Source organism: Rhinopithecus bieti, unplaced genomic scaffold (assembly GCF_001698545.2).
Source record: "Rhinopithecus bieti isolate Rb0 unplaced genomic scaffold, ASM169854v2 scaffold_15006, whole genome shotgun sequence".
Taxonomy (NCBI): domain Eukaryota; kingdom Metazoa; phylum Chordata; class Mammalia; order Primates; family Cercopithecidae; genus Rhinopithecus; species Rhinopithecus bieti.
This window is the reverse complement of record NW_016808074.1, coordinates 785,240-810,148: the sequence shown is the minus strand read 5'-3', so window position 1 is coordinate 810,148 and position 24,909 is coordinate 785,240. Positions and strand designations below refer to the sequence as shown.

The window sequence follows — 24,909 nt, the reverse complement described above, 5'->3', positions numbered from 1 at the left end:
AAAAAAAAAAAAAAAAAAAAAAAAAAGGACAGTTTATTAAGTAGTATTAACTAACGATCACAAGGTCCCACAGTAGGCCATCTGCAAGCTGAAGAGCAAGGAAGCCAGTCCAAGTCCCAAAGCTGAAGAACTTGGTGTCCGACGTTTGAGGGCGGGAAGCATCCAGCATGGGAGAAAGATGGAGGCTGGTAGGCTAGGCCAGTCTAGTCTTTTCACGGATTTCTGCCTGCTTCATATCCTGGCCTGGCTGGTAGCTGATTAGATGGTGCCCACCCAGATTAAGGGTGGGTCTGCCTTTCCCAGCCCACTGACTCAAATGTTAATCTCTTGGCAACACCCTCACAGACACACCCAGGATCAATATGTTGCATCCTTCAATCTAATCAAGTTGACACAGTGTTAACCATCACAAGTCCATCCCTCGTCAACTTGAACCCATACACATCTCCAGAGATCATACATAATCTTCAAATAAAGACAAAAATAATTATGCCTAACGTAATACAACTATCCTTCATGCAACCGAAACACACTAATCCCCAGCCCAAGTGCTATTACATAAAGGTAACAATACTTAAATGCTGATATGAAGTCAATAAATCTTATGTCACATGATAAAGGAAATAAAATGCAGATGTTTTATTAGTGCAAGTGTATACATCACAAACATGTTTTTAATAAAAGAAGGAGGAAATATGACAATTATAGTCCTAATTTCTGTAACTGGTCACTTGATCGTAGTTGGTATTGATGGCTACCTTCTTCTCCTACACATTCTGTATTCACTTTGCCTTCAGCAAGCACCTCAGCAGGTCATGGTTTTTTTCCTGATGGAGTGACCCAAACCTCCATTCCTGAAGGGTCTGGGCCATTTGTAGTCCTGCCTGGATTGGGCTGTGGTAGCTTCCCATTGACCTTAATCACAGGGCGTGGTAATACTAAGAGATACCCTAATGGATCTCCTGTATTCCATGCATACTCTTCCTTAACTCCATTGTGGAGTAGACTGATTTCATCGTGATAGTCTGGGTCAGTCGTCCCAGCCAACACCATAACTCCCTTCTTAGCCTATTGACTTAAAGGTAGGAGGAGCCCAAAGTGTCCAGGTGGCAATCTTAACTTCCAGTTTGATGGAATCGTCGTGTCTCCTGGTGGCAGCATTCCTTCTTCTGGAACTAAGACTTCTAGGCCAGCAGAATGTAATGTCGCAGGAATAGGAAGCAAAAGTTTGCTAGTTGATCGCTAGGGTTGATGGTAAGTGGTGCCATTTGCACTTCCACCCCTTGATTCCTGGACCTGTGAATCCTGGCTGTGGGAGAAACAGTACCATATATTGGATGCTGATTCAGAGCATACATGGCCTACTGCAAAGTATTGTCACTAGTTGGCGTAATTGTGACTTCGTAATTGTGACCTTTTGTGACTTCAAAAGGTCATTCCACCCTTCTGTCAATCCAGTTGCTTCAGTACTATGGGGAACATGGTAAGACCAGTGAATTCTGTGAGCATGAGCCCATTGCCACACTTCTTTAGCCGTAAAGTGAGTGCCTTGGTCAGAGGCAATGCTGTTTGGAATACCGTTACGGTGGATAAGGCATTCCATGAGTCCATGAATGGTAGTTTTGGCAGAAGCATTGCGTGCAGGATAGGCAAACCTATATCCAGAGTGTCTGTTCCAGTGAGGACAAACCTCTGCCCTTTCCATGATGGAAGAGGTCCAGTATAATCAACCTGCCACCAGATAGCTGGCTGATCACCCTGAGGGGTTGGTGCCATATTGAGGGCTCAGTGTTGGTCTGTGCTGCTGGCAAATTGGGCCCTCAGCAGTGGCCGTAGCCAGGTCAGCCTTGGTGAGCGGAAGTCCACGTTGCTGAGCCCATGTGTAACCCCCATCCGTGCCGCTATGAGCGTTTTGTTCATGGGCCCGTTGGGCAATGACCAGGGGTGGCTGGGGCAAGAGGCTGAGTGGTGTCCACAGAATGGGTCATCCTATACAATTGATTTTTAAAACCCGCCTCTGCTGAGGTCATCCGTTGGTGAACACTCACATGGGATACAAATATCTTCACAGTTTTTGACTACTCAGGTCCATCCACATCCCTCTTCCCCAGATTTCTTTGTCACTAACTTTCTAATCATGCTTCTTCCAAGCCCCTGACCGTCCAGCCAAACCATTGGCTACAGCTGGTGCATCAGTATATGATCACACATCTTCTCATTTCTCCTTCCATGGAAAGTGTACAACCAGGTGCACTGCTCAAAAGTTCTGCCCACGGGGAAAATTTCCCTTCGCCACTATCCTTCAGGGATGTCCTAGAAAGCGGCTGTAGTGCTGCAGCTGTCCACTTTCAGGTGGTTCCTGTGTATCATATAGAACCATCTGTGAACCAGGCCCAGGTCTTCTCTTCCTCTGTCAGCTGATGATAGGGAACTCCCCGTGAGGCCATCGGTGCAGGCTGGGGGAGAGAAGGTAGGGTGGCAAGAGTGGAGTCCGTGGGCATTTGAGCCACTTCCTCATGTAACTTACTTGTGCCTTCAGGATCCAGTTGAGCCCAATCACATATATACCACTTACATCTGATGATGGAATGCTGCTGTGCATGACCACTTTATGGCTAGCTGGGTCAGAAAGCACCCAGTTCATGGTAGGCAGTTCAGGTTGCATGGACTTGATGACCCATAGTGTAACAGGCCAAGAGCTGTCTCTCAGAAGGAGAGTAGTTATCTGCAGAAGATGGCAGGGCTTTGCTCCAAAATCCTAGAGGCCTCCACTGTGATTCGCCCATGGGGCCTGCCCAAAGGCTCCAAACAGCATCCTTATCTGCCACTGACATCTCAAGTACCTTTGGATCTGCTGGGTCATATGGCCCAAGTGGCAGAGCAGCTTGCACAGCAGCCTGGACCCGTCACAGAGCGTTGTACTGTTTGGATCCCACTCAAAACTGGCAGCCTTTCGGGTCACTCGGTAAATGGGCCGGAGTGGCATACCCAAATGAGGAATGTGTTGCCTCCAAAAACCAAACAGGCCCACTAGGCATTGTGCCTCTTTCTTGGGTATAGGAGGGACCAAATGCAGTAAATTATTCTTCACCTTAGAAGGCATATCTCGACAGGCCACACACCACTGGACCCCTAGAAATTTTACTGAGGTAGAAGGTCCCTGAATTTTAATCAGATTTATTTCCCATCCTCTGGCACACAAATGTCTCACCAGTAAGTCCAGTGTGTTTGCTACTTTTTGCTCGCTGGATCCAGTCAACATAATGTCATCAATGTAATGGACCAGTATGATATCTTGTGGAAGCAAAAAGCGATCAAGGTCTCTGAATAAGATTAGGACACAAAGCCAGAGAGTTGATAGGCCCCTGGGGTAGGACTGTGAAGGTGTATTGCCGGCCTTGCCAGCTGAAGGCACATTGCCTCTGGTGGGCCTTATGGACAGGAATGGAGAAAAAGGCATTTGCCAAGTCAGTGGCTGCACACAGGTACCAGGACACACAGGTACCAGGAGATGGTTAATTTACTCAAGCAATGAAGCCACATCTGGTGCAGCAGCTGCAATTGGAGCCACCACTTGGGTAAGCTTTCTGTAATTCGTGGTCATTCTCTAAGATCCATCTGTCTTCTGCTCAGGCCAAATGGGAGAGTTGAATGGGGATGTGGCGGGAATCACCACCCCTGCGTCTTTCGAGTGCTTGATGGCGGCGCTGATCTCCACGGTCCCTCCAAGGATGCAACATTGTCTTTGATTTAGTACTTTTCTAGGTAGAGGCGGCTCTAATGGCTTCCATTTGGCCTTTCCCACCATAGTAGCCCTCACCCTACCAGTCAGGGAGCTCCTGAGCGGGTCTGTGCCTGTTAGTCCTTCTGGCAGTGGGAAAATGACCACAGGTTGAGTCTGGGGACCCACTGGACCCACTGTAAGTCGGGCCTGAGCTAAAACTCCTCACCTCCAAAAGCCCCTACTTTAACTGGAGGACCACAGTGACGTGTTGGGTCCCTGGAATCAGCGTCAGCTCAGAGCCAGTGTCCAGTAGTCCCCGAAATGTCTGATCATTCCCCTTTCCCCAGTGCACAGTTACCCTGGTAAAAAGCCAAAGGTCTCTGGCGGGCACAGTGGCTCATGCCTGTAATTCCAGCACTGTGGGAGGCCGAGGCAGGCGGATCACGAGATCAGAAGATGGAGTCCATCCTGGCTAACACGGTGAAACCCGTCTCTACTAAAAACATAACAAAAAAATTGAGCTGGGCGTGGTGGCGGGCGCCTGTCGTCCCAGCTACTCAGGAGGTTGAGGCAGGAGAATGGTGTGAACTCGGGAGGCAGAGCTTGCGGTGAGCTGAGATCGCGGCACTGCACTCCAGCCTGGGCAACACAGCGAGACTCTGTCTCAAAAGAAAAAAAACAGAGGTCTCCTTAGGGAAGGATGGGAGAAAAATTAACTGCATAAATTGTTAGTAGTGTAGTAGGGTCCTTCCTCAAGGGACCTGATCCCCCCTTCATTCAAGGGGTTCTGGGTCTGTAAACTGGCTCAAGTCTGGAAATTGATTGAGGAGGGGCCATGATTCTCTGCTTTTGTAATTCAAATTAGTCTTTTGTCCATTTGACCTGGAAGTTTTCTGCTTATATAAATTAAGTAGAATTGCAGTAGGCTTCCTTATCAGTTTCACTTCTAAGAACACCGTGGTTCATTAGCCAGTGGCAGAGATCTACATAAGTCAGACTATTCTGATTGCTGCTTTGTCTCTGCTGTCCATTATGATAGCTATGCCTACCTTGCCTTTGATGGTTGAGTGCCACCCCTTGGCCCCTGCCACCTCGGGATCCAATTATTCCCAATGTATCTAAATTTGTGTAGGTGAGTGACTGCAGTTCCCACTGCTAGATCTGGCAATTACAGGGCTCTTCAAAGATGCAAGTGCTGCCCTCGCAAATCTGTTTCCCAAGGCAATGGCCAAGGGTGTGTCCTCTGGACCCTCCCAGCTGGGATGAGTGGGTCTAAAGTGACTAATCCACTCCACCATCCCAGTCTCCCTGAGCGGTTGGATTCCTTCCTCTACATTAGACCAAGGGAGATCAAGCATTCCCAGCTCGCTCATGATGGGCCATCTTTTTTTTTTTTTTTCTTTTTTTTGAGACGGAGTCTCGCTCTGTTGCTCAGGCTGGAGTGCAGTGGCCGGATCTCAGCTCACTGCAAGCTCCGCCTCCCGGGTTTACGCCATTCTCCTGCCTCAGCCTCCCGAGTAGCTGGGACTACAGGCGCCCGCCACCTCGCCTGGCTAGTTTTTTTGTATTTTTTAGTAGAGACGGGGTTTCACCGTGTTAGCCAGGATGGTCTCGATCTCCTGACCTCGTGATCCACCCGTCTCGGCCTCCCAAAGTGTTGGGATCACAGGCTTGAGCCACCGCGCCTGGCCTGTGGGCCATCTTTTAATCCATATTTCAGCTAGCCAAGCAAATAAGCTATCAGAACTTTTTTTAGCTCTCCAGGCTGCAACATTAAATGCAGGATCCCTACTTAGTGGGCCCAAATCAATAAATTCACCCTGATCCATCTGTATGTTCCTTCCAGCATTATCCCACACCCTTAATATCCATTCCCATGCCTGTTCTCCGGATATTTGCTTCTATAAATTAGAAAACTCAATTCCTTTCGAGTGCAGCTCACCTCCCCATGGGTCACACTCTGACCCTCACCTCTGTGGGCCCACCAGGACTTTAGTTGTAGGTCTAGAAGCAAAGAAAGATCTTGGGGGTGCCAGAGGAGAATCCACGTTATCTTGCCTGGCAACTGCCTCAGGGGAGGCCATCACTGTTGCTTCAGGCAGCACAGGGTTGATCTCCTCAGACAAAGGTGGAAAGGCTGATGGCAGCGTGGGTCAGGGAGGGGATGTTGCCACTCCCGGGGTTGGGGAAGCTGTTTCTTCTGGCAAAAGTTTCAAAAGATTTTCAAGCTCAGCGTCCCCAGCTTCATCAAGGTCCTCCCACACATCCCTATTCCGAGTTTCAGGGTCCCATTCTTTTCCTATCAGTGCCCTCTCTTTAACAGTAGACACCTGGTGAGGCTGAGCATGCACCTTTTGTTGCAGGTCAGCCACTCACATGACGAGCTTATGTCTGCTTTCCCACAATTTCAGCTCTTTCTCTACAGGGGATAAGACTCTGGGCAATCTTAGCAGATTTGAGGCTTAGTATCTGCTGCTGAAGCCGGGAGTTAGAATCCCTGAGTTTATAATTTTCTTTCATCACTTTGTCCAGTGAACTTAGGAGCAACCAACCAGCTTCGTTATGTTCCTTGTTTCTCCACATATAGTCAAATGTATTTCATGAACCACTAAAAATGTGAACATCCTGCTGTGACAGAGTTATATAAGGACATTTACCAAAACATCAAATAGTATCTACTCTCACCAACGTTTCATAAAAAGAGGACTTCTACTTAAAAGAAAAAAAAAAAAAAAAAACGGAAAAAAAACACAACCCTCAAAGGACAGCTTCATAGGTCTGGAATCACTGAATCTGCCCCTCCCCCTGCCTGCTGGTCCCTGAGGACGACTCCTCCAGCTCACATCTCTGCGTCATCATCACCACCCACCACCCACTCTGTGGTGCTAGTAGTTTCTTCCTTAATGTAGTGTTTGGAAGGGGAGCTAGGACCCTGGTGTCCAGCCCCAGCTCTGCTCTTTAGAAACTATGTGGCCTGGTGAAATGACTGACCTTGTCTGTGCCTCAGTGTTCTCATTGGTGAGATGAGGACTTACCACATCTGCATCCCAGGGTTGTTACCGGGGTAAAGAGTTATTGATAGGGTTTGGCTCTGTGTCCCCACCCATATCTCACCTGGAATTGTAATAATCCCCATGTGTCATGGGGGTAATTGAATCATGGGGGCGGGTTTTTCCCGTGCTGTTGTCGTGATAGCAGATAAGTCTCGTGAGATCTGATGGTTTTATAAAGGGAGTTCCCCTACACATGCCCTCTTGCCTGCTGCCATGTAAGACGTGCCTTTCTCCGCCTTGTGTCATGATTGTGAGGCCTCCTTAGCCTTGTGAAACTGAGTCCCTTAACTTCTTTTTCTTTATAAATTACCCAGTTTTGGATATGTCTTTATTAGCAGAGTGAGAACAGACTAATACAGTTATTACGTGAAAAGGGCTCGAAACAACACCTGGGAGACCAGACTGTGTGCAGGGAGCCATTGCGATCCTGTTGCCATCAGTACTGTGACTGTCATCCTCATCACGATCACTGTCGTTGGCATGCCTGGCCCCGGGACGTTCTGGGCAGCATTGTGAGCCTGGGTTTCTTTCTCAATAAAATGGTGTTGATCACGACGTGGACTTCCTGGGGATGCTGTGAGAGAATCCTCAGCTAGATACCTCATTTTGTCTTGGGTCTAGAGGAAGAGCGTTATAAAACATTTCTTAGGATGCAAAAAAAAAAAAAAAAAAGACTTAGATCAGTGAAATCACATACCTTGTTTCGAATGAAAGGAGTCAGTATTTAATATTTAAATACATCAGTTTTTCTCTAGGGTATTCCCTAAATATTGTTCACTTTTGAAATGACATAATGCATTTAAATGCTTGGCATAGTCCCCTGGGTGTGTTTATATCCTATAAGTACTAGTTTTTGACTTACTATTAGGAGTAGAGATTCTGGGCCGGGCGCGGTGGCTCAAGCCTGTAATCCCAGCACTTTGGGAGGCCGAGACGGGCGGATCACAAGGTCAGGAGATTGAGACCACCCTGGCTAATACGGTGAAACCCCGTCTCTACAACGTTATGCACATGTACCCTAGAACTTAAAGTATAATTAAAAAAAAAAAAAAAAAAAAAAAAAAAAAAACTAGCCGGGCGACGAGGCGGGCGCCTGTAGTCCCAGCTACTTGGGAGGCTGAGGCAGGAGAATGGCGTAAACCCGGGAGGCGGAGCTTGCAGTGAGCTGAGATCCGGCCACCGCACTCCAGCCTGGGCGACAGAGCCAGACTCTGTCTCAAAAAAAAAAAAAAAAAAACACGAGATTCTGTGGCAGCATGACAGGACCTGCTCTTAGCTTCCAGGTCACATGCCAGCTTTTCGTTCCCGTGCACAGGAGCGGCTTCATTCCAAGGTCTGGTCTGCATCCTGAAGTCCCAGACTAGACTGAAGGTCTTTATTTCTTTTCACCAACATCCATGTGTCCACTTTCTTTCTCCATAAACAGGGTGTCCTATTCCCAGACCTGAGCTGATCTACCACCTACAGCATGGGCAGGAGCCATGGACCAGGAAGGAAGACCCCTCCCAAGACACCTGTTCAGGTAGGAGCCAAGATCTGGGGAGGTCGGAGTCCCTGCTGGCTTGAGACTGGATGGAGACCACCAGCCCTGGAATCCCTTGGGAACTTCTCATTGTGGCCTCTCTATATATAACTCCATATAACTGTATCGCAGTAGAGTGTTCCATTTAAGAGCCGTGGAGCCCTTTGACCTGTGGTTTCTCTGTCCTCCCAGCCCCGTCACAGTGTCACCATTCCTGGGAAGGAGGGAGATTTATGAACTAAGATGTGTCCAGGGGTTCCAACTGTGTGGGCCTGAGTTGTGGCTTACCAGTCACCTGCTATGTGGTCAAGATCTCCTGTCTTTATATATAACTTCAGCTAAGTTAATAGTAGCTGCTGTATCAGACAGACTCTAACATTGCAGTGGTTCACATATGATAACTCTTACTCATACCAGGGTCTGTGTGGGTCAGTGGGGAGCTCTGTACCACACAGTTATTCAGGACCCAGGTTCCTTCTGTCATCAGCCTGTTGCATTAAGATTATCCTAACATCCTCGAGCTGGCAGAGAATTGAGGGAATAAGGGAAGTTACACCCACTTCCAGGAATAAGGGAAGTTACACCCACTTCCAGAAATACCAGCTCCCGTCACATTCTACCCACAGGAACTAGGCATTTGTCTTGGGTCCATGGGTCTGGGAAATGTGGCTGAGCCACTTGCCAACGGAGAAGAGCAGAAGGTTTGGTGAACACCTACTCTCAGTCCACTACATTGAGTCTGTTCCAGAAAAGTGTCACTAGAAATCATTTTTATGTCATTGAGTAGTTTGAAGATGTTATCATGTGATATAATAATGCATAAAACCAAACAGTTTCTGAGCCATAGTAAGTGACTCATCAAAATGTCATTATTAACCTTAAAGAGTGATGCTGTGTTACATTTCCTTCTGAACTCTGGGGAACAGGGCCTGTCTTACTCTCCCAATTTCTCTTTCCAGTTATATTCTGCCTCTCAGCCTCTCCCACCTTCTCCTTTCACCCATTCCCTTAGTGTCGGTCAGACACTAAGAAGCAGTACTTTGCCCATGTCTTCCTATATCTCCTGTTTTCCAAAAACCTCAGGGTGACATTTGACCTTCTCTGTCCCACACTCAGGCTGCTGAGGACACTGAGGCCATCTGTCAGGTGTGTGGATTGGTGCCACTGCAGAGCCTTGGCCTCTGCCTGCATGGGTTCCTCGAGCTGCTCATCCAACCCTGAGTGTTTGTGCAGTCCCTGTTCAGCCCTTCAGAGTCTGTTCCAGATCGTCCCCTCTTCAGTACCACAACTCCACTTGAAAATCCCGAAAGCGCAAAACTCAACATGCCTAACAAGGAACCCGTGATCTTGCTCGCTCCTGCCACCTCCCAAGTTTCAGTGAATGGCTCTGCCATCCAGGCAGATTAGGGGACTGGCCCCAACTTCAAACTGGTCAATCCCTCCACCTCCATGAGTCCCTGCATCCAGCCAACCAGACAGTTTTCATCTCCAGGCACAGATGTCTCAGCATGTTAGTGCGGATGTGTCAGCAGGCTTTCATGTTGAAAAGAAAGTCCACCGTCCTGTATTGCTTGATCAGTAGCCCTTAAATGTTTATCTCAACTTCTCTTTTCCTTACTGAAAGAGGTCTTGCCCCAGTCATGGCCAGTTCCTATACCAGGGTCTAGATGATGCTTCCTTTCATGGACATCCTTTCTTCATTTATATTCTGCTTGTTTTGTGATTTCATCCTTTCTCTACTCAACATAAAAATATGCTTGTTTTTTCTTTTTTCTTTTCTTTTTGTTTAGATAGAGTCTCACTGTATAGCCCAGGCTGGAGTGCAGTGGTGCTGTCTTGGCTCACTGCAGTCTCTGTGCCTCAGCCTCCCAAGTAGCTGGGATTACAGGTACACACCATTACACCCAGCTAATTTTTGTGTTTTTTTGTTTGTTCGTTTTGTTTTGTTTTTTGAGATGGAGTTTCGCTGTTGTTGCCAAGGGTGGAGTACAGTGACGCAATCTTGGCTTACTGCAACCTCTGCCTCACGGGTTCAAGCGATTCTCCTGCCTCAGCCTCCCGAGTAGCTGGGATTCTAGGTGCGTGCCACCACGCTCAGCTAATTTTTAATAGAAATGGGGTTTCACCATGTTGGCCAGGCTGGTCTCGAACTCCTGACCTCAGGTGATCCACCTGCCTTGACCTCCCAAAGTACTGAGATTACAGGCATGAGCCACTGTGCCTGGCCTCAAGTTTCTTACATTTGAAGAAAATAAATGCTTGTGGCTTATGATACATTTGTATATTAATTGATACATTTGTTTACTATGTGAGCATTTAATCGTCTAGATTTGGCTGGCACAGTGGCTCATGCCTATAATCCCAGCACTTTTGGGAGGCTGAGGTGAGAGGGTTACTTGAGCTCAGGAGTTTGACACCAGCCTGGGAAACGTGGCGAGACCCTGTCTCTGCAAAATTAAAAAAATTAGTTGGGCATGGTGGCTCAGGCCTGTGGTCCCAGCTATTCAGGAGGCTGAGGTGGGAGGATCTCTTGAGCCCAGGAGGTCGAGGCTGAAGTGATCTTATTCAAGCCACTGCACTCCAGCCTGGGTGACAGTGAGCTCCTGTGTCAAAAAAATAAATAAAAATAATTCATGAGAGACCATGAAGCAGAGGCAAAAAATAATAATGATTGTCTACATTTCATTCACAAAAACAGTGATACTGTGGACATTCGTATATATAATTCATTTTCCACTTGTGGAGGAGCATTTTTTGATAATTCTTGGAGTGAAATTATTGGTTTGTAGGCTATGCAAATGCTCAAGTTTGCAAGATCATTCCTTTTGTTTTCTAAAGCGCCTATGCCAATTTGCACTTAACCAGAAAAGTGAGAGGTTCCACTGATCCATATCCTTCCCATTATAAGGCTTCTCAGTGTTTGCTCCTCAAATGGACACAGAGTAGTCTCATGTGCTCTTTTTTTTTTTTTTTTGAGACGGAGTCTCGCTCTGTCGCCCAGGCTGGAGTGCAGTGGCCGGATCTCAGCTCACTGCAAGCTCCGCCTCCCGGGTTCCCGCCATTCTCCTGCCTCAGCCTCCCGAGTAGCTGGGACTACAGGCGCCCGCCACGTCGCCCTAGTTTTTTGTATTTTTAGTAGAGACGGGGTTTCACCGTGTGAGCCAGGATGGTCTCGATCTCCTGACCTCGTGATCCGCCCGTCTCGGCCTCCCAGAGTGCTGGGATTACAGGCGTGAGCCACCGCGCCCGGCCTCTCATGTGCTCTTGATTTCGTTTTCTTTCACTGCTGTAATGTTTTAGCGACTTACCATGATTTTTGGTTGATTTGTATTTTCTTCTGTGAAAATGCAAATCATTTTTTACTTTATGAGAAATGCCTGTTTCCATTAACCTGTTGTCCTTTCTCTGTTTTCTTGGTAGGGTTCTTCGTACATTTCTTACGCTTACCTCTTATCACTTAGATGTGCTGAAAAATACATTCTAGGTTTTACTTTTGTCCTCTTACTCTCTTTAAAGTATCTTTCTAAGGCCGGGTGCGGTGGCTCACGCCTGTAATCCCAGCACTTTGGGAGGCCGAGACGGGCGGATCACGAGGTCAGGAGATCGAGACCATCCTGGCTAACACGGTGTAACCCCGTCTCTACTAAAATACAAAAAACTAGCCGGGCGAGGTGGCGGCGCCTGTAGTCCCAGCTACTCGGGAGGCTGAGGCAGGAGAATGGCGTGAACCTGGGAGGTGGAGCTTGCAGTGAGCCGAGATGGGGCCACTGCACTCCAGCCTGGGCGACAGAGCGAGACTCCGTCTCAAAAAAAAAAAGAACAGATGAGCACCATACACAGCAGCCTGGCCATTGTTCGTGTGTGTGGTGCTCATCTTTTCTCCAGGCTGTTCCTCAGGCACACGAGACTCTGTGTCAAGCCAGGTCCTCTTAACTCTTTCCTTATGAGCCTTGGAGTGATAGTAACATCAGTCATACGACCTTCACTGTCACCCAGATTGATGGGAATCAATCTCCCCTCTGTCCCTGGATTGTTATCAACACCATCCTGCAGTTTCTTTGTACTCTGTCTCCTAAGACTACAGTGTCCTTCCTGCTTTCTCTTTATGGCAACTCTTCTTCACAAGCATAGGACTCAGTTTGTTGAGCACCTCTTACTGGATAACTGATTTCTTCCTACCCAGGATTAGCCAAGCTCAAGGTTTAGGACATAGTCCTCTAAGACTACCAGGTCTGTCCAACTCTACTGACACTGACTACAATTTGGGTCCCAAAGCCATTGTCAGGTTCACTAATTAGCTAAAAAGACTCACAAAACTCCCTAAAACCTATTTTAGTTACAGTCATGTTTATTACAGCAAAGGGAACAAATTAGAAGTGACACAGAATGTTGGGTTGGAAAGGTTCCCAGAACAAAGCCTTAGTGTCTTCAGGAACTCACTGTGCCCCAGTCTGGCATATGGCAATACAAGCTTAGAGTGTTGCCAACCCAGGAAACTCACCGGCTCTTCATTGTCCACAATTGTATTGAAGCCTCATTACATAACCATAGTTGATTGTCTCATCACCTGTGTGGCTCGGTCTCCAGCATGCCATCCTTTCCAGAGATTCAGCGTTTACATTGTGACTTAAGCCCTAACCTTCTAATCACGTGGCTTAGCTTTCTGGTGTATCCAGACCTTAACCCAATCAGGATAAACTGTGGAGGGGTCCATAATGAGTTACCTGTTTGCATAAACTGCCAGATGGGGCCGTTGGGTCCCACCATGAGGAAAAACATTTTGGAAATACTCAGTGTTTACAGGTTACTTTCCACGACTTCACACAAAAAACGTACTTCTCTTTGGGGATTAATTTTTTTGTTACTCGCTTCCTGTCTTCCATGTAGGCTCATTAGATGCTCCTTCCTCGTGTTCTTGTAGCAAGACAGCATGTCCTCGCTTAGTTGCCTAGAGGAAGCTTACCACGCACAGTGTCATCGTTACTCTGTCTACCCAGGTCCAATCTGTAATTGTGAAGGTGACTCCACGGACAGACGCATTGTCTCCTGACTCTGCCTCTGCCCCTAGGTCTCCTTTTCAGAATATCCTGAGTCCACGGACCAAGATAGAAGGAAATTGCAAACCATAGAATTTGAGATACAGAAAACAGCAGACACAGAGGCAATGTTTTTATCTACGGTTTTTCACAGAAATGGTAATACTCTTTTTTCCATGTTGTTCTTTACTAACAGGCCCTTTTGTGTGCTGGATTTCTTTCAGGCGACAAAGGAAAACCTAAGACCACAGAACCTACCACTTGTAAGCCAGCCTTGTCAGAGGGAATCTCACTTCAGGGACAACTGACCGAAGGAAACTCAGTGGACTCCCAGTTGGGGCAAGCCGAGGATCAGGATGGGCTATCAGAAATGCAGGAAGGACACTTCAGACCAGGAGTAGATCCCCAGGAGAAGCCTCCTCGGAAAATGAGCACTGAATGTGATGGTTTAGGGACAGCTGACGGTGTGTGTTCGAGGATTGGACAGGAGCAAGTCTCTCCAGGAGATACAGTTCACAGCCATAACTCATGTGAGTCCGGTAAAGATCCCATGATGCAGGAAGAGGAAAATACCTTTAAATGCAGTGAGTGTGGAAAAGTATTTAACAAGAAACACCTCCTTGCTGGACATGAGAAAATTCACTCTGGAGTGAAGCCCTATGAATGCACAGAATGTGGGAAAACCTTTATTAAGAGCACACATCTCCTGCAACATCACATGATCCACACTGGGGAGAGGCCCTATGAGTGCATGGAGTGCGGAAAGGCCTTCAACCGCAAGTCATACCTTACCCAGCACCAGCGGATTCACAGTGGAGAGAAGCCTTACAAGTGCAATGAATGTGGAAAGGCCTTCACCCACCGCTCCAATTTTGTCTTGCATAACAGGAGACACACGGGAGAAAAATCCTTTGTGTGCACAGAATGTGGGCAAGTCTTTCGACACAGGCCAGGTTTTCTCCGGCACTATGTTGTTCACAGTGGTGAGAATCCCTATGAGTGCCTGGAGTGTGGCAAGGTCTTCAAACACAGGTCATACCTCATGTGGCACCAGCAGACTCACACCGGGGAGAAGCCCTATGAGTGCAGTGAATGTGGGAAGGTCTTCTTGGAGAGCGCAGCCCTGATTCACCACTATGTCATCCACACTGGGGAGAAGCCCTTTGAGTGCCTCGAGTGTGGGAAAGCTTTCAACCACCGATCATACCTCAAGAGGCACCAGCGGATTCACACTGGGGAGAAGCCCTTCGTGTGTAGTGAATGTGGAAAGGCCTTCACCCACTGCTCTACTTTTATATTGCATAAAAGGGCCCACACTGGAGAAAAGCCTTTCGAGTGCAAAGAATGTGGGAAAGCCTTTAGCAATCGGAAAGACCTCATTCGCCACTTCAGCATCCACACTGGAGAGAAGCCCTATGAGTGCGTGGAGTGTGGAAAGGCCTTCACGCGCATGTCAGGCCTCACGAGGCACAAGCGGATTCATAGTGGAGAGAAGCCCTATGAATGTGTTGAGTGTGGGAAATCGTTTTGCTGGAGCACAAACCTCATTCGACATGCCATCATCCACACTGGAGAGAAGCCGTATAAATGCAGTGAATGTGGAAAGGCCTTCAGTCGCAGCTCATCCCTCACTCAGCATCAAAGGATGCATGCTGGGAAAAATCCCATCAGTGTAACAGATGTGGGAAGACCTTTTACAGGTGGACAAACCTCAGTTACCCTTCGAGAACTTCTTTTAGGAAAGGACTTTTTGAATGTAACCACTGAGGCAAATGTTTTGCCAGAGGAAACATCTTCCTCTGCGTCTGATCAACCATACCAAAGAGAAACCCCTCAGGTGTCTTCACTGTGAGAAAAACCTGTTGCTGAATATTACTTGTCATCTGAAGAGTCATATTAGAAATTCATTCAGTCTAGAGCCTTATTCTCCATCTGATAATTTATCCTGGAGAGAGACCCAGTCGTTATTGTGCACATAGGAAAACCTTCAGCTGCATCTTTCTCCTTAGTTTACAGTGCAATGTTATCTCAGGAATTATTTTTAAAAGGAGAAGGAGACATAGAAAAAAATGAAATGCAAGCACAGATTTTTTCAGACTTCTCAGCCAAGCCTATGGTGCTTTGTCATAGATTTCTTAATGTGTTTGGGGAAGGGAAATGTTTCAAGGTAAAGGGCCTTGACCCTTTTTGTGCTTGTGTGTACATTTATTGCTATCCAGTGTCAGAATTGTTAGTTTAGGAAAAGTCTGCAAACTTTAATCGCACATCTTCTGTGTTCCACAATAGTACTTACTCTTGAGAAGCGTAATTTTATGACAACTTAGGAGGCTTGAGCCATGAAATACTCACATTTAAGTCAGTAAGGATACACATATTAACACTCAGGCTTTTTTCTTGATGCCCATCTTTTGGTTTATTTCATCACTGTAGCCGTATGGTAAATTTTTATTTTTTTAAATTTTAAAAAATTACTTAGCTCAAAATGTCAATGGTAAATTTTTAAATTGAGTAAAGTGATTCTTCTTTGCTCTTTAAAATTGACAGCATTTCTAGTTCCTTTGACATTCCATATAATTTTTAGGATTAGTTTGTACGTATTTACAAAAGTCTTAGATTTTTACAGAAATTGAGTTAAATCTGTGGATTAATCTGTTAAGAATTGGTATCTTTACTGTGTTGGGTTTTGTAGTTCATGAGTTCAGGAGTAGGTCTCTTAATTTATAATAGCTAAGCATTCCTCAAAGTATTTCATTAATGTTAAAATTTTCAGCATATAAATCCCTATGCATTTTTGTTAGAATTTGCATCCTAGTGTGCTTTTGTGTGTGTGTGTGTGTGTGTGTGTGTGTGTAATTTGAGTGATTGTAAATGGCATTGATGTTTGAACTTAGAATTGCACACAATTTTTGGTAGTATACAGAAATACAATTTTTTGGACATTGTTTTGCTACCCTGCAACCTTGCTGAGTTCACTTATTATTTTTAGCTAATTCTTCTGACAGAGTCGTTGGACTTTTCTATATAGACATGTCATCTGCAAATACAGACCATTTTTTATCTTTCGTCTTATCTGTATACCTTTTATTTCCTTTTTGTTTGTCTTATTGCATTGCACAAGCTGGGACTTTCATTATAACGTTGAATAGGAATAGTGAGAAAGGCCATCCTTTCCTGTTTGCTGATAATAGGGGGAAAATGTTCAGTTTTTTGTTTTTTTGTTTTTTGTTTGAGACAGGGTCTTGCTCTGTCACCCAGGGTGGAATGCAGTGGCACAATCTTGTCTCACCATAGCCTTAAGTTCCCCGGCTCAAGTGATCCCACCACCTCAGCCACCACCACCCCACAGTAGCTGGTACTACAAGCACGCACCACCACGCCCAGCTAATTTTTGTATTTTTTTGTAGAGACCGGGTTTCATCATGGTGCCCAGATTGGTCTTGAACTCCTGGGCTCAAGCAATCTGTTTGCCTGGGTCTCCCAAAGTGCTGGGATTACAGGCATGAGCCAGAGGGCACAGCATGTTCAGTTTTCATTATAAAGTATAATGTAAGTTTTATAAAACACATGTTCTCTATAAGCATAAAAAACGTCCTCTGTTCCCAGTCCTCTGAGATTCTGTGTTGCTATGAATGAGTGTTCAATTTTGTCTAGTGCTTTTTCTCTACCAGTTGCCATCATGCTATTTTGCTTCTACATCCTTTTGATAGAATGTATTGCTTTGATCAAGTTTTGAATATTGAGCCAGGCTTGCATCCTTAGAATAAACCACACTTGTTTGTAGCGTATAATATCATTTGACGTCATTCCCTTTGTTTGTATTTTGTTGAGGAAATATTCCTCTAATTTATTGACTAATGATGTGTAATTCTGTTTCTTTTTTCTTTTGTTTCTTACGTTCTAAATGTCTTATGTGTGGTTTTGATGTCTAAGTGATCTTGACATTTCAACATTAATTGGAAAGAGTTCTCTTCTAATTTTTGGAAGACTGTATAATTGGTGTTATTTGTTCTTGTCACGTTTGATGACCTCTAGTCAACCATTGGGCCGGAGATTTTTCTTCTGGAGACTTTTACATTACATATTTATTTTATTGGATAGGTAGAACTATTCAAAGTATCTATTTCTCGTGTAATAAATTTTGACAGTCTGTCCTGTTGAAGGAATATTTCATCTATATTTGTAGCATTCCCTTATTCTTTTTTGATAGCAGGATCTGCACTTATATCATTTTATTTTTAATATTTAAAATGTACATACTCATTTTATGATCGAGTCTTCTTAGACATTTATCAGTTTTATTGTGCACCATGCTGAAAGATGTAATTTTTGCTTTGTCTCTCACTTCAAAGAACTAGCACTTTATATTAATGATTTGTCTCTTTCTAGTCTTGATTTCTTTGATTTCTGCTGTGATCTGTATTCTTCCACTTGCTTTGGCTCTTTGTAACTTTTCAAAGTAGGTTTTTAGATTATTGATTTGAGATTTTTTTGCTTTTTTTAATGTAAACATTACATTCTATAAATTTGCGTCATATCACAGTTTAATCCCACAAGTTTTAATGTTTTCATTACATTTTACTCAATTCTAATAGTTTTTATTTTTTGAGACATTCTCTCTTAGCCATGAATTATTTAATAGTATGTTTAATTTTCTGGTGTTTGGCATATTTGTTACTGATTTCTAATTTGTTCCTTGTTTGGTCTGACTCTTTAAATGTGTTAACTTTTTTTTTTTTTACGACCCAGTTTAGGGTCTATCTTGTTCCGTATAGCTGCTTGAAAAGAATGGGTGTTCTACTGTTACTGGGTGGAGTGTCTATAAATGTCTCTGTGATCCTGCTCATTGTTATTCAGGTCAGCTGTTTCCTTGCTGATTTTCTGTCCGGCGTTTCTGTCACTTACTGAGAGGGGTGTTGAAGTCCTGAACATAGGCCGGGAGCAGTGGCTCACGCCTGTAATCCCAGCACTTCGGGAGACCAAGGCGGGCGGATCCACTTGAGGTCAGGAGTTCGAAACCAGCCTGGCCAACATAGTAGATGCAAAATTAGCCAGGCATAGTGGTGTGTGCATGTAATCCCAGCTACTGGGGGACTGAGGCAGGAGGATCGCTTGGGAGGCAGAAGTTGTAGTGAACTGAGATCTCGCCACTGCACTCCAGCCTGGGCAACAGCGAGACTCCGTCTCAACAACAACAAAAAGTCCTGAACATCATTGTGGAAGTATGTAGCTCTTTTAAGTTCTATCACTTTTTGTTTTGCAAAGTTCAAAACTGTGTTGTTTGGTACATATACATGTAGGTTTGCCAAGTCTTCATAGTGAATTGACTCTTTTATCATTATGTGATGTCCTTTTTCTGTCTTTTAATGGTCTTGTCAATACTTTATCTAATATTCTTATAGTGACTCCTGCATATTTTGATTAATGTTTGCATGGTTAATATTTCTTCAATTTTAAAGCTTACCTGTATCATTACTTATGAAGTCAGTTTCTTTGAACAGCGCATATTCAGGCCATGCTTTTTTAAATTCATTTTGCATATTTCTGTCCTAATTTGTATATTGAAATCATTTAAATTAAAATAATTATTGATATTTTAGGGCCTAAGTGTGCCCTTAAATGATTTTTGTGTTCCTTTTTTATTGTTCCTCTCTTTGCTATTTGGGGTTGTTTACTAGTCTTCCTGTAGATTACTTCAACTTTTTTTTTTGGAATTTGATTTGATATATATGTAGTAGTATTTTTTAGTATAGATGCTCCTTGACTTATGATTGGGTTATGTCACAATAAACCCATTGCAAGTTGAAAATAATACGTCAAATATGCATTTAATACACCTACCCTACCGAACATCATAGCCAATCTTGCCTTCAGCATGCTCAGAAAATTTACGTTAGCCTGCAGTTGGGTAAAATCATCTAACACAAGGCCTACTTTATAATAAAGTTACTACAAAGAATTTTTTTTTTTTTTTTTTTTTTTTTTTGAGACGGAGTCTCGCTCTGTTGCCCAGGCTGGACTGCAGTGGCGCCATCTCGGCTCACTGCAAGCTCCGCCTCCCGGGATCACGCCATTCTCCTGCCTCAGCCTCTGGAGTAGCTGGGACTACAGGCGTCCGCCACCACGCCCGGCTAATTTTTTGTATTTTTAGTAGAGACGGGGTTTCACTGTTAGCCAGGGTGTTCTTGATCTCCTGACCTCGTGATCCGCCCGCCTCAGCCTCCCAAAGTGCTTTTGAATAAAAAAGTGGTTTCTGCTGAATGCATGTCGCATTCGCACCATTGTAAAGCTAAGTAGTAAGTCGAACCATCTTAAGTCAGGGACTGTCTGTATATATCTGCATTTTTTAGTGATTGTTCTATTACAGTGTAAGTATAAACTTAAAACAGTTTAGTAAGTTATCAGCAATTTAACTGACAATTTTATTGCTGACGTAATTTTAATATTGTAATTGCTGATGTATCAGCAGTTTAGCACTTTACTTCCATTAAGTTCCTTTAGCTTACCTGTTAACCTAACTATCTTAAGTAATAGTAATTCCTCTTCAAAAATTGAGCACTATGTTGCAAGACTTTTTTTTTTTTTTTTTTTTTGGAGACCAAGTCTCGCTCTGTCACCCAGGCTGGAGTGCTTTGACATGATCTCAGCTCACTGCAACCTCTGCCTCCAGGGTTCAAGCAGTTCTCTGCCTCAGCTTCCCTAGTAGCTGGGATTACAGGGGCCTGCCGCCATCCCCGGATAATTTTTGTATTTTTGGTAGAGACGGGGTTTCGCCATCTTGGCCAGGTTGGTCTTGAACTCCTGACCTTGTGATCCACCTGCCTCGGCCTCCCGAGTACTGAGATTACAGGTGTAATTAATGCCGAGTGAGATTAATGCCGAGTGAGATTATTGCCAAGTGCTGAGATTATAGGTATAAGCCACCACGCCCAGCCGCAAGATGTAATTTTTGCTTTATCTCTCACACATATTTTACAAAAGATCATGAGAAGCATTGTCTCTTGACATCTGTTTTTTTTTTTCTTTTCTTTTCTTTTCTTTTTTTAAATAAAGAGACAAGAGTTTCCCTCTGTTGCCCAGGCTGGAGTGCAGTGGCACGATCTCTGCCCACTGCAACCTCCGCCTCCTGGGTTCAGGCGATTCTCCTCCCTCAGCCTCCTGAGTAGCTGGGATTACAGGCATGCGCCACCACGCCTGGCTAATTTTGTATTTTTAGTAGGGGCAGGGTTTCACCATGTTGTTCAGGCTGGTCTTGAACTCCTGACCTCGTGATCAACCTGCCTCGGCCTGTCTCTTGACCTCTTTACCCATTCCATTGTTCACTCCTTCTTCTTGAAATCCCAAGCCTTCTTCTATTAGCATTTCATTTCTGTTACACACTACTGACCTTACTAATCTTTCTTCTAGGGTAACAAATGCTCTTTGTTTTCCTTCCTCTAAAGATGTCTTTTTTTGTTTTTTTTTTTTTTGAGACGGAGTCTCGCTCTGTTGCTCAAGCTGGAGTGCAGTGGCCGGATCTCAGCTCACTGCAAGCTCCGCCTCCCGGGTTCACGCCATTCTCCTGCCTCAGCCTCCCGAGTAGCTGGGACTACAGGCGCCCGCCACCTCGCCCGGCTAGTTTTTTGTATTTTTTAGTAGAGACGGGGTTTCATCGTGTTAGCCAGGATGGTCTCGATCTCCTGACCTCGTGATCCACCCGTCTCGGCCTCCCAAAGTGCTGGGATTACAGGCTTGAGCCACCGCGCCCGGCCTAAAGATGTCTTTATATTTCCTTCATTCCCAAAGAATATTTTTGTGGAATATAAGATTCAGAGTTGGCAGTTGTTTTCTTTTAGACTTGAGAAACGTGTCTCTCTGTTCTATCCATTATGGTTTAATACAAGAAATCAACTACCATTCAAATACTCATTCCTTATTTTGTAATGCATCAGTTCTGTCAAGCTTCATTCAAAGTGTTTTTCATTGTCTGTAGTGTTCGTAAGTTCGACTGTGATGTGCATGGCATGGAATTTTTTGAGTGTATCCTATTTGGTGCTCCCTGGTGCTTCCCTAGCTTTTTGATCTACAGGATTACGACTTTTGCCAAATTTGGGGAACTTTCAACTATTATTTCTCCAAATATTTTTTCACCCCCAGTCTTGTCTCTATAGGGACTTCAGTAACATGAATGGCAGATCTTTTTTTACACTCCCATGGGTCCTTCAGGCTCGCATCTTTTTTCTTTTTCCAGTCTCTTTTCTCTGTTGTTAACATTGATGAATTTCTATTGACTTTCCATGGTCCTCACTGGTTTCCTTTGTCATACCTAATCGGTTGAGTTTGTGCAGTGAGTTTTCATTTTGGTTTTGTATTTTCCAGTTGTTTGATTTCCATTTGGTTCGTGTGTGCACCTTCTGTTTCTTTGCTTATTTTTTAATGCCAAAGAAAGACTCTCAGAGAATAGACAACTGTATTCCAAAGGCATGGTTCTCTGGTGGTTGTCTTGACATTTGAACAGAAATGTTAAAACTATCTGGGGGAATAGGAAGTCCACAGTCTTCTGAGTTGTGCTACACCAATATTTCTATGAACAGATCTTACAACTGAGAGTGATCTGCAGATTGTTCAGAGTCATGTTCTCCATGGAGCATTTGTAAAGTTCCCTAGCTCTCTAAGCCTTGTATCCTCAGGAAGGAGTCACGTCTTTTCCAGGATCACTCTTGCCTTTTGTTATTGGACACATTTTCCCACCTCCTGCCCCGTCTTTCTAGGCTCTCTGTCATACTTCCTCCCCTAGTCTTTAACTGGTCTCTGATAACCCGATTTTCCCCCCATAATCTGTATCTATGTTCAGGTCTCTATCCTCATCCCCAAATGGGTTCCACCCCACTTACCCATCAGTCTCTGCCCATTTCTTCTGTCTCCCACAGACGTGGTCTGTGTAGTTGTTCTGCACACTACCTGTCCCCACCCCTTCTCGTTTCTCACTCCACAGACAGCTACAGGAGGGCTTCCATCATTTGTCCTCTTACTTCCTTGTTAGAACTTTATACTGCTGACCACCGCTCTGACCTGAAGCTTCTTTCCTGGCTTCTGAAAGTTGCTTTCTCCTCCAGAGGGTCTGTGTCTTCCTTCCAACGCTTAAATATTTTTGTTTCCCAGAATCCATCATTGGTCGTTGCTTTTTCACTTGCTGTGATTTCTGTGAATGAGATGGTTCCCGCTGAAGACATTTACTTTCGATGATCTACAGAATTTCCCAAATCTGTGTCTCCAGACTGGATGTTTCTCATGTCTGTGGCCCACTGGGCGTCTTCTGCACTTTCTCTGCATTTGTAAACACTGAGCCTGTATGCATGTCCGTGTGGCCATGGCCCTGGCCGTGGGGATGAACCCATAATTCTCATGAGAGCAAGCGAACATAGTGTGGCTGTGTGTCAGACATTGTTGTGAATGTTTTACGTGCATCAGCTCTTTCAACATTTACAGCATCTGTGTGTGGTAGGTAATGCTATTTCCTCCGTTTTGCAGAGTGGAATATAGATAGGCTTGGGTTAAGAGTGAGCCCATGTTACACAGTTACGTTTGGATTTAGGAATGGGAGGCCACATAGATTGGCTTCAGAATGCATGTCTTTAACAACTGTCTTGCTTCTCATATGGGGGGTTTGTTTTCTGGTCACCATTTTTGCTGAAGTTGATCCAACAGTGCTGTAATCTGTTGCTCTCATTTGACATCTTGGCTGTTTCTTCAGCTTGAGGAAGGTAAACCGAAGCCACTCTTTAATGAGTGCAATCTCTGTTGTAACTGTGTAGAAAATACAGCGTCTGGGTTTGAGGAAAGGGGAGTGGGAAAGAGGAGTAGAGAAGCGGTAAGACGTGCATCTGGCTTGAGGAATGTTTGAAGTGCCTGAAGAAGATCAGGGTGAATTTCCCAGACTTGAACCTTGTTGCCCAAGCCACATTGCAACCACCTCTTTTCTCTTACCTCGTCCCCACACCCAGCCACCGGCCCATTCTGTCATTCCACCTTTTTGAGTAGACCCTCCATATGTGTGTGTTTTGGTGAATGGCCACACACAGCAAAGCATTTTTGTGCAATTTTGTTGTTGTTGTTGCTTGAGATGGAATCTTACACTCTGCCACCCGGACTGAAGCGCAATGGCGCAGTCTCAGTTCACTGCAACCTCCATCCCCCAAGGTTCAAGCAGTTCTCCTGCCTCAGCCTCCCAAGTAGCTGGGATTACAGGCCTTGGCCACCATGCCCGGCTCATTTTTGTATTTTTTGTAGACACGGGGTTTCACCACGTTGGCCAGGCTGGTCTTGCACTCCTGACCTCAGGTGATCCACCCACCTCGGCCTCCTAAAGTGTTGGCATTACAGGCATGAGCCACTGCACCGGCCTTTATTGCAGTTTTTGGTTCCTCACAGAATGTTTGCCACAAAGCTGTGCATATAGGTGGCACCATATATGACATACCTGACCTCAAAGATAATCTACTTGGGTTTTTTTCTCTTTTTTTGGAGATGGAGTCTTGCTCTGTTACCCAGGCTGGAGTGCAGTGGCGCGATCTCGACTCACAGCACCCTCCGCCTCCCAGGTTCAAGTGATTAATCCTGCCCCAGCCTCCCAAAGTGCTGGGATTACAGGCGTGAACCACCGCGCCCAGCCTACCTGGTCTTTTTTGGACAGATGTACATGATTTTAGAAATCGTTATGAATGAGGATCCTCAAGAACACCCCCCAGGTTTGATGATTTGCTGAGAAGACTCAGGTCTCAGCGTTCTGTCATACTCAACAGCTATGATTTACTACAGCAAAAGAATACAAAGCGAATAGTAAAGGGAAGACTGAAATTCAGAGAAAACCAGGCACAATCTCTTGAGTCTTGTTTCACTGAAGTCACAGGAAGTGCCATATTTAAGTTCCATCTGGTACTTACGACAACACATGCTATGTGTCCACTGGGAAGTTTATTAGAGACTCAGTGCCAGGGTTTTTATCGGGCATGTTTTCTGGCACATCCCACAATTCTGGACTTCCTGAATGTTAGCAGGGGTTCAGCTTTTCAGCTGGAAAGGGGATAACCTTTTCAGCTGGGGACCAGGAGAAAAAGCACCGAAAAACAGGACACTGTGCTACTCCTGTTTTGGGTGGGTGGAGCAGTAGTAAACCTCCCAAAGTCTAAGGCCACACTCCAGCAAGGGTGAAGCTTGCAAACTCAAAAAGGATAGCAGTCTCCAACCTGCTGTTTTAGTGACTTAAATGGTACTAAAATGCTACATAAGTCAAATTTGTGTAACATTAAGCAAATAAATTTTTCAGCAAAAAAAATAATGGTCATGACTTTGTGGTGAAGGCTTACATAATGATTATAATAAATTCAGGCCGGGTGCGGTGGCTCACGCCTGTAATCCCAGCACTTTTGGGAGGCCGAGGCAGGTGGATCACGTAAGGTCAGGAGTTTGAGACCAAACTAGCCAACATGGCAAAATCCCGTTTCTACAAAAGTGAAAAATTAGCCGGGCATGGTGGTGCATGCCTGTAGTCCCAGCTACTTGGGAGGCTGAGGCAGGAAAATCACTTGAACCTGGGAG

General features: G+C 45.0%; 1 protein-coding gene across 1 annotated transcript in view; it reads left to right on the top strand.

The window, feature by feature from the left end:
• ZNF264 (zinc finger protein 264) overlaps positions 1-16,608 on the top strand; it is a 20,897-nt gene extending 4,289 nt beyond the window's left edge. The window contains exons 3-4 of the mRNA XM_017885454.1: positions 8,204-8,299; positions 13,560-16,608. Coding sequence (XP_017740943.1) covers positions 8,204-8,299; positions 13,560-15,187 — 1,724 coding nt within the window. The 3' untranslated portion in view covers positions 15,188-16,608. The remainder of the gene's footprint in view (positions 1-8,203; positions 8,300-13,559) is intronic.
• Positions 16,609-24,909: the final 8,301 nt, after the last annotated feature.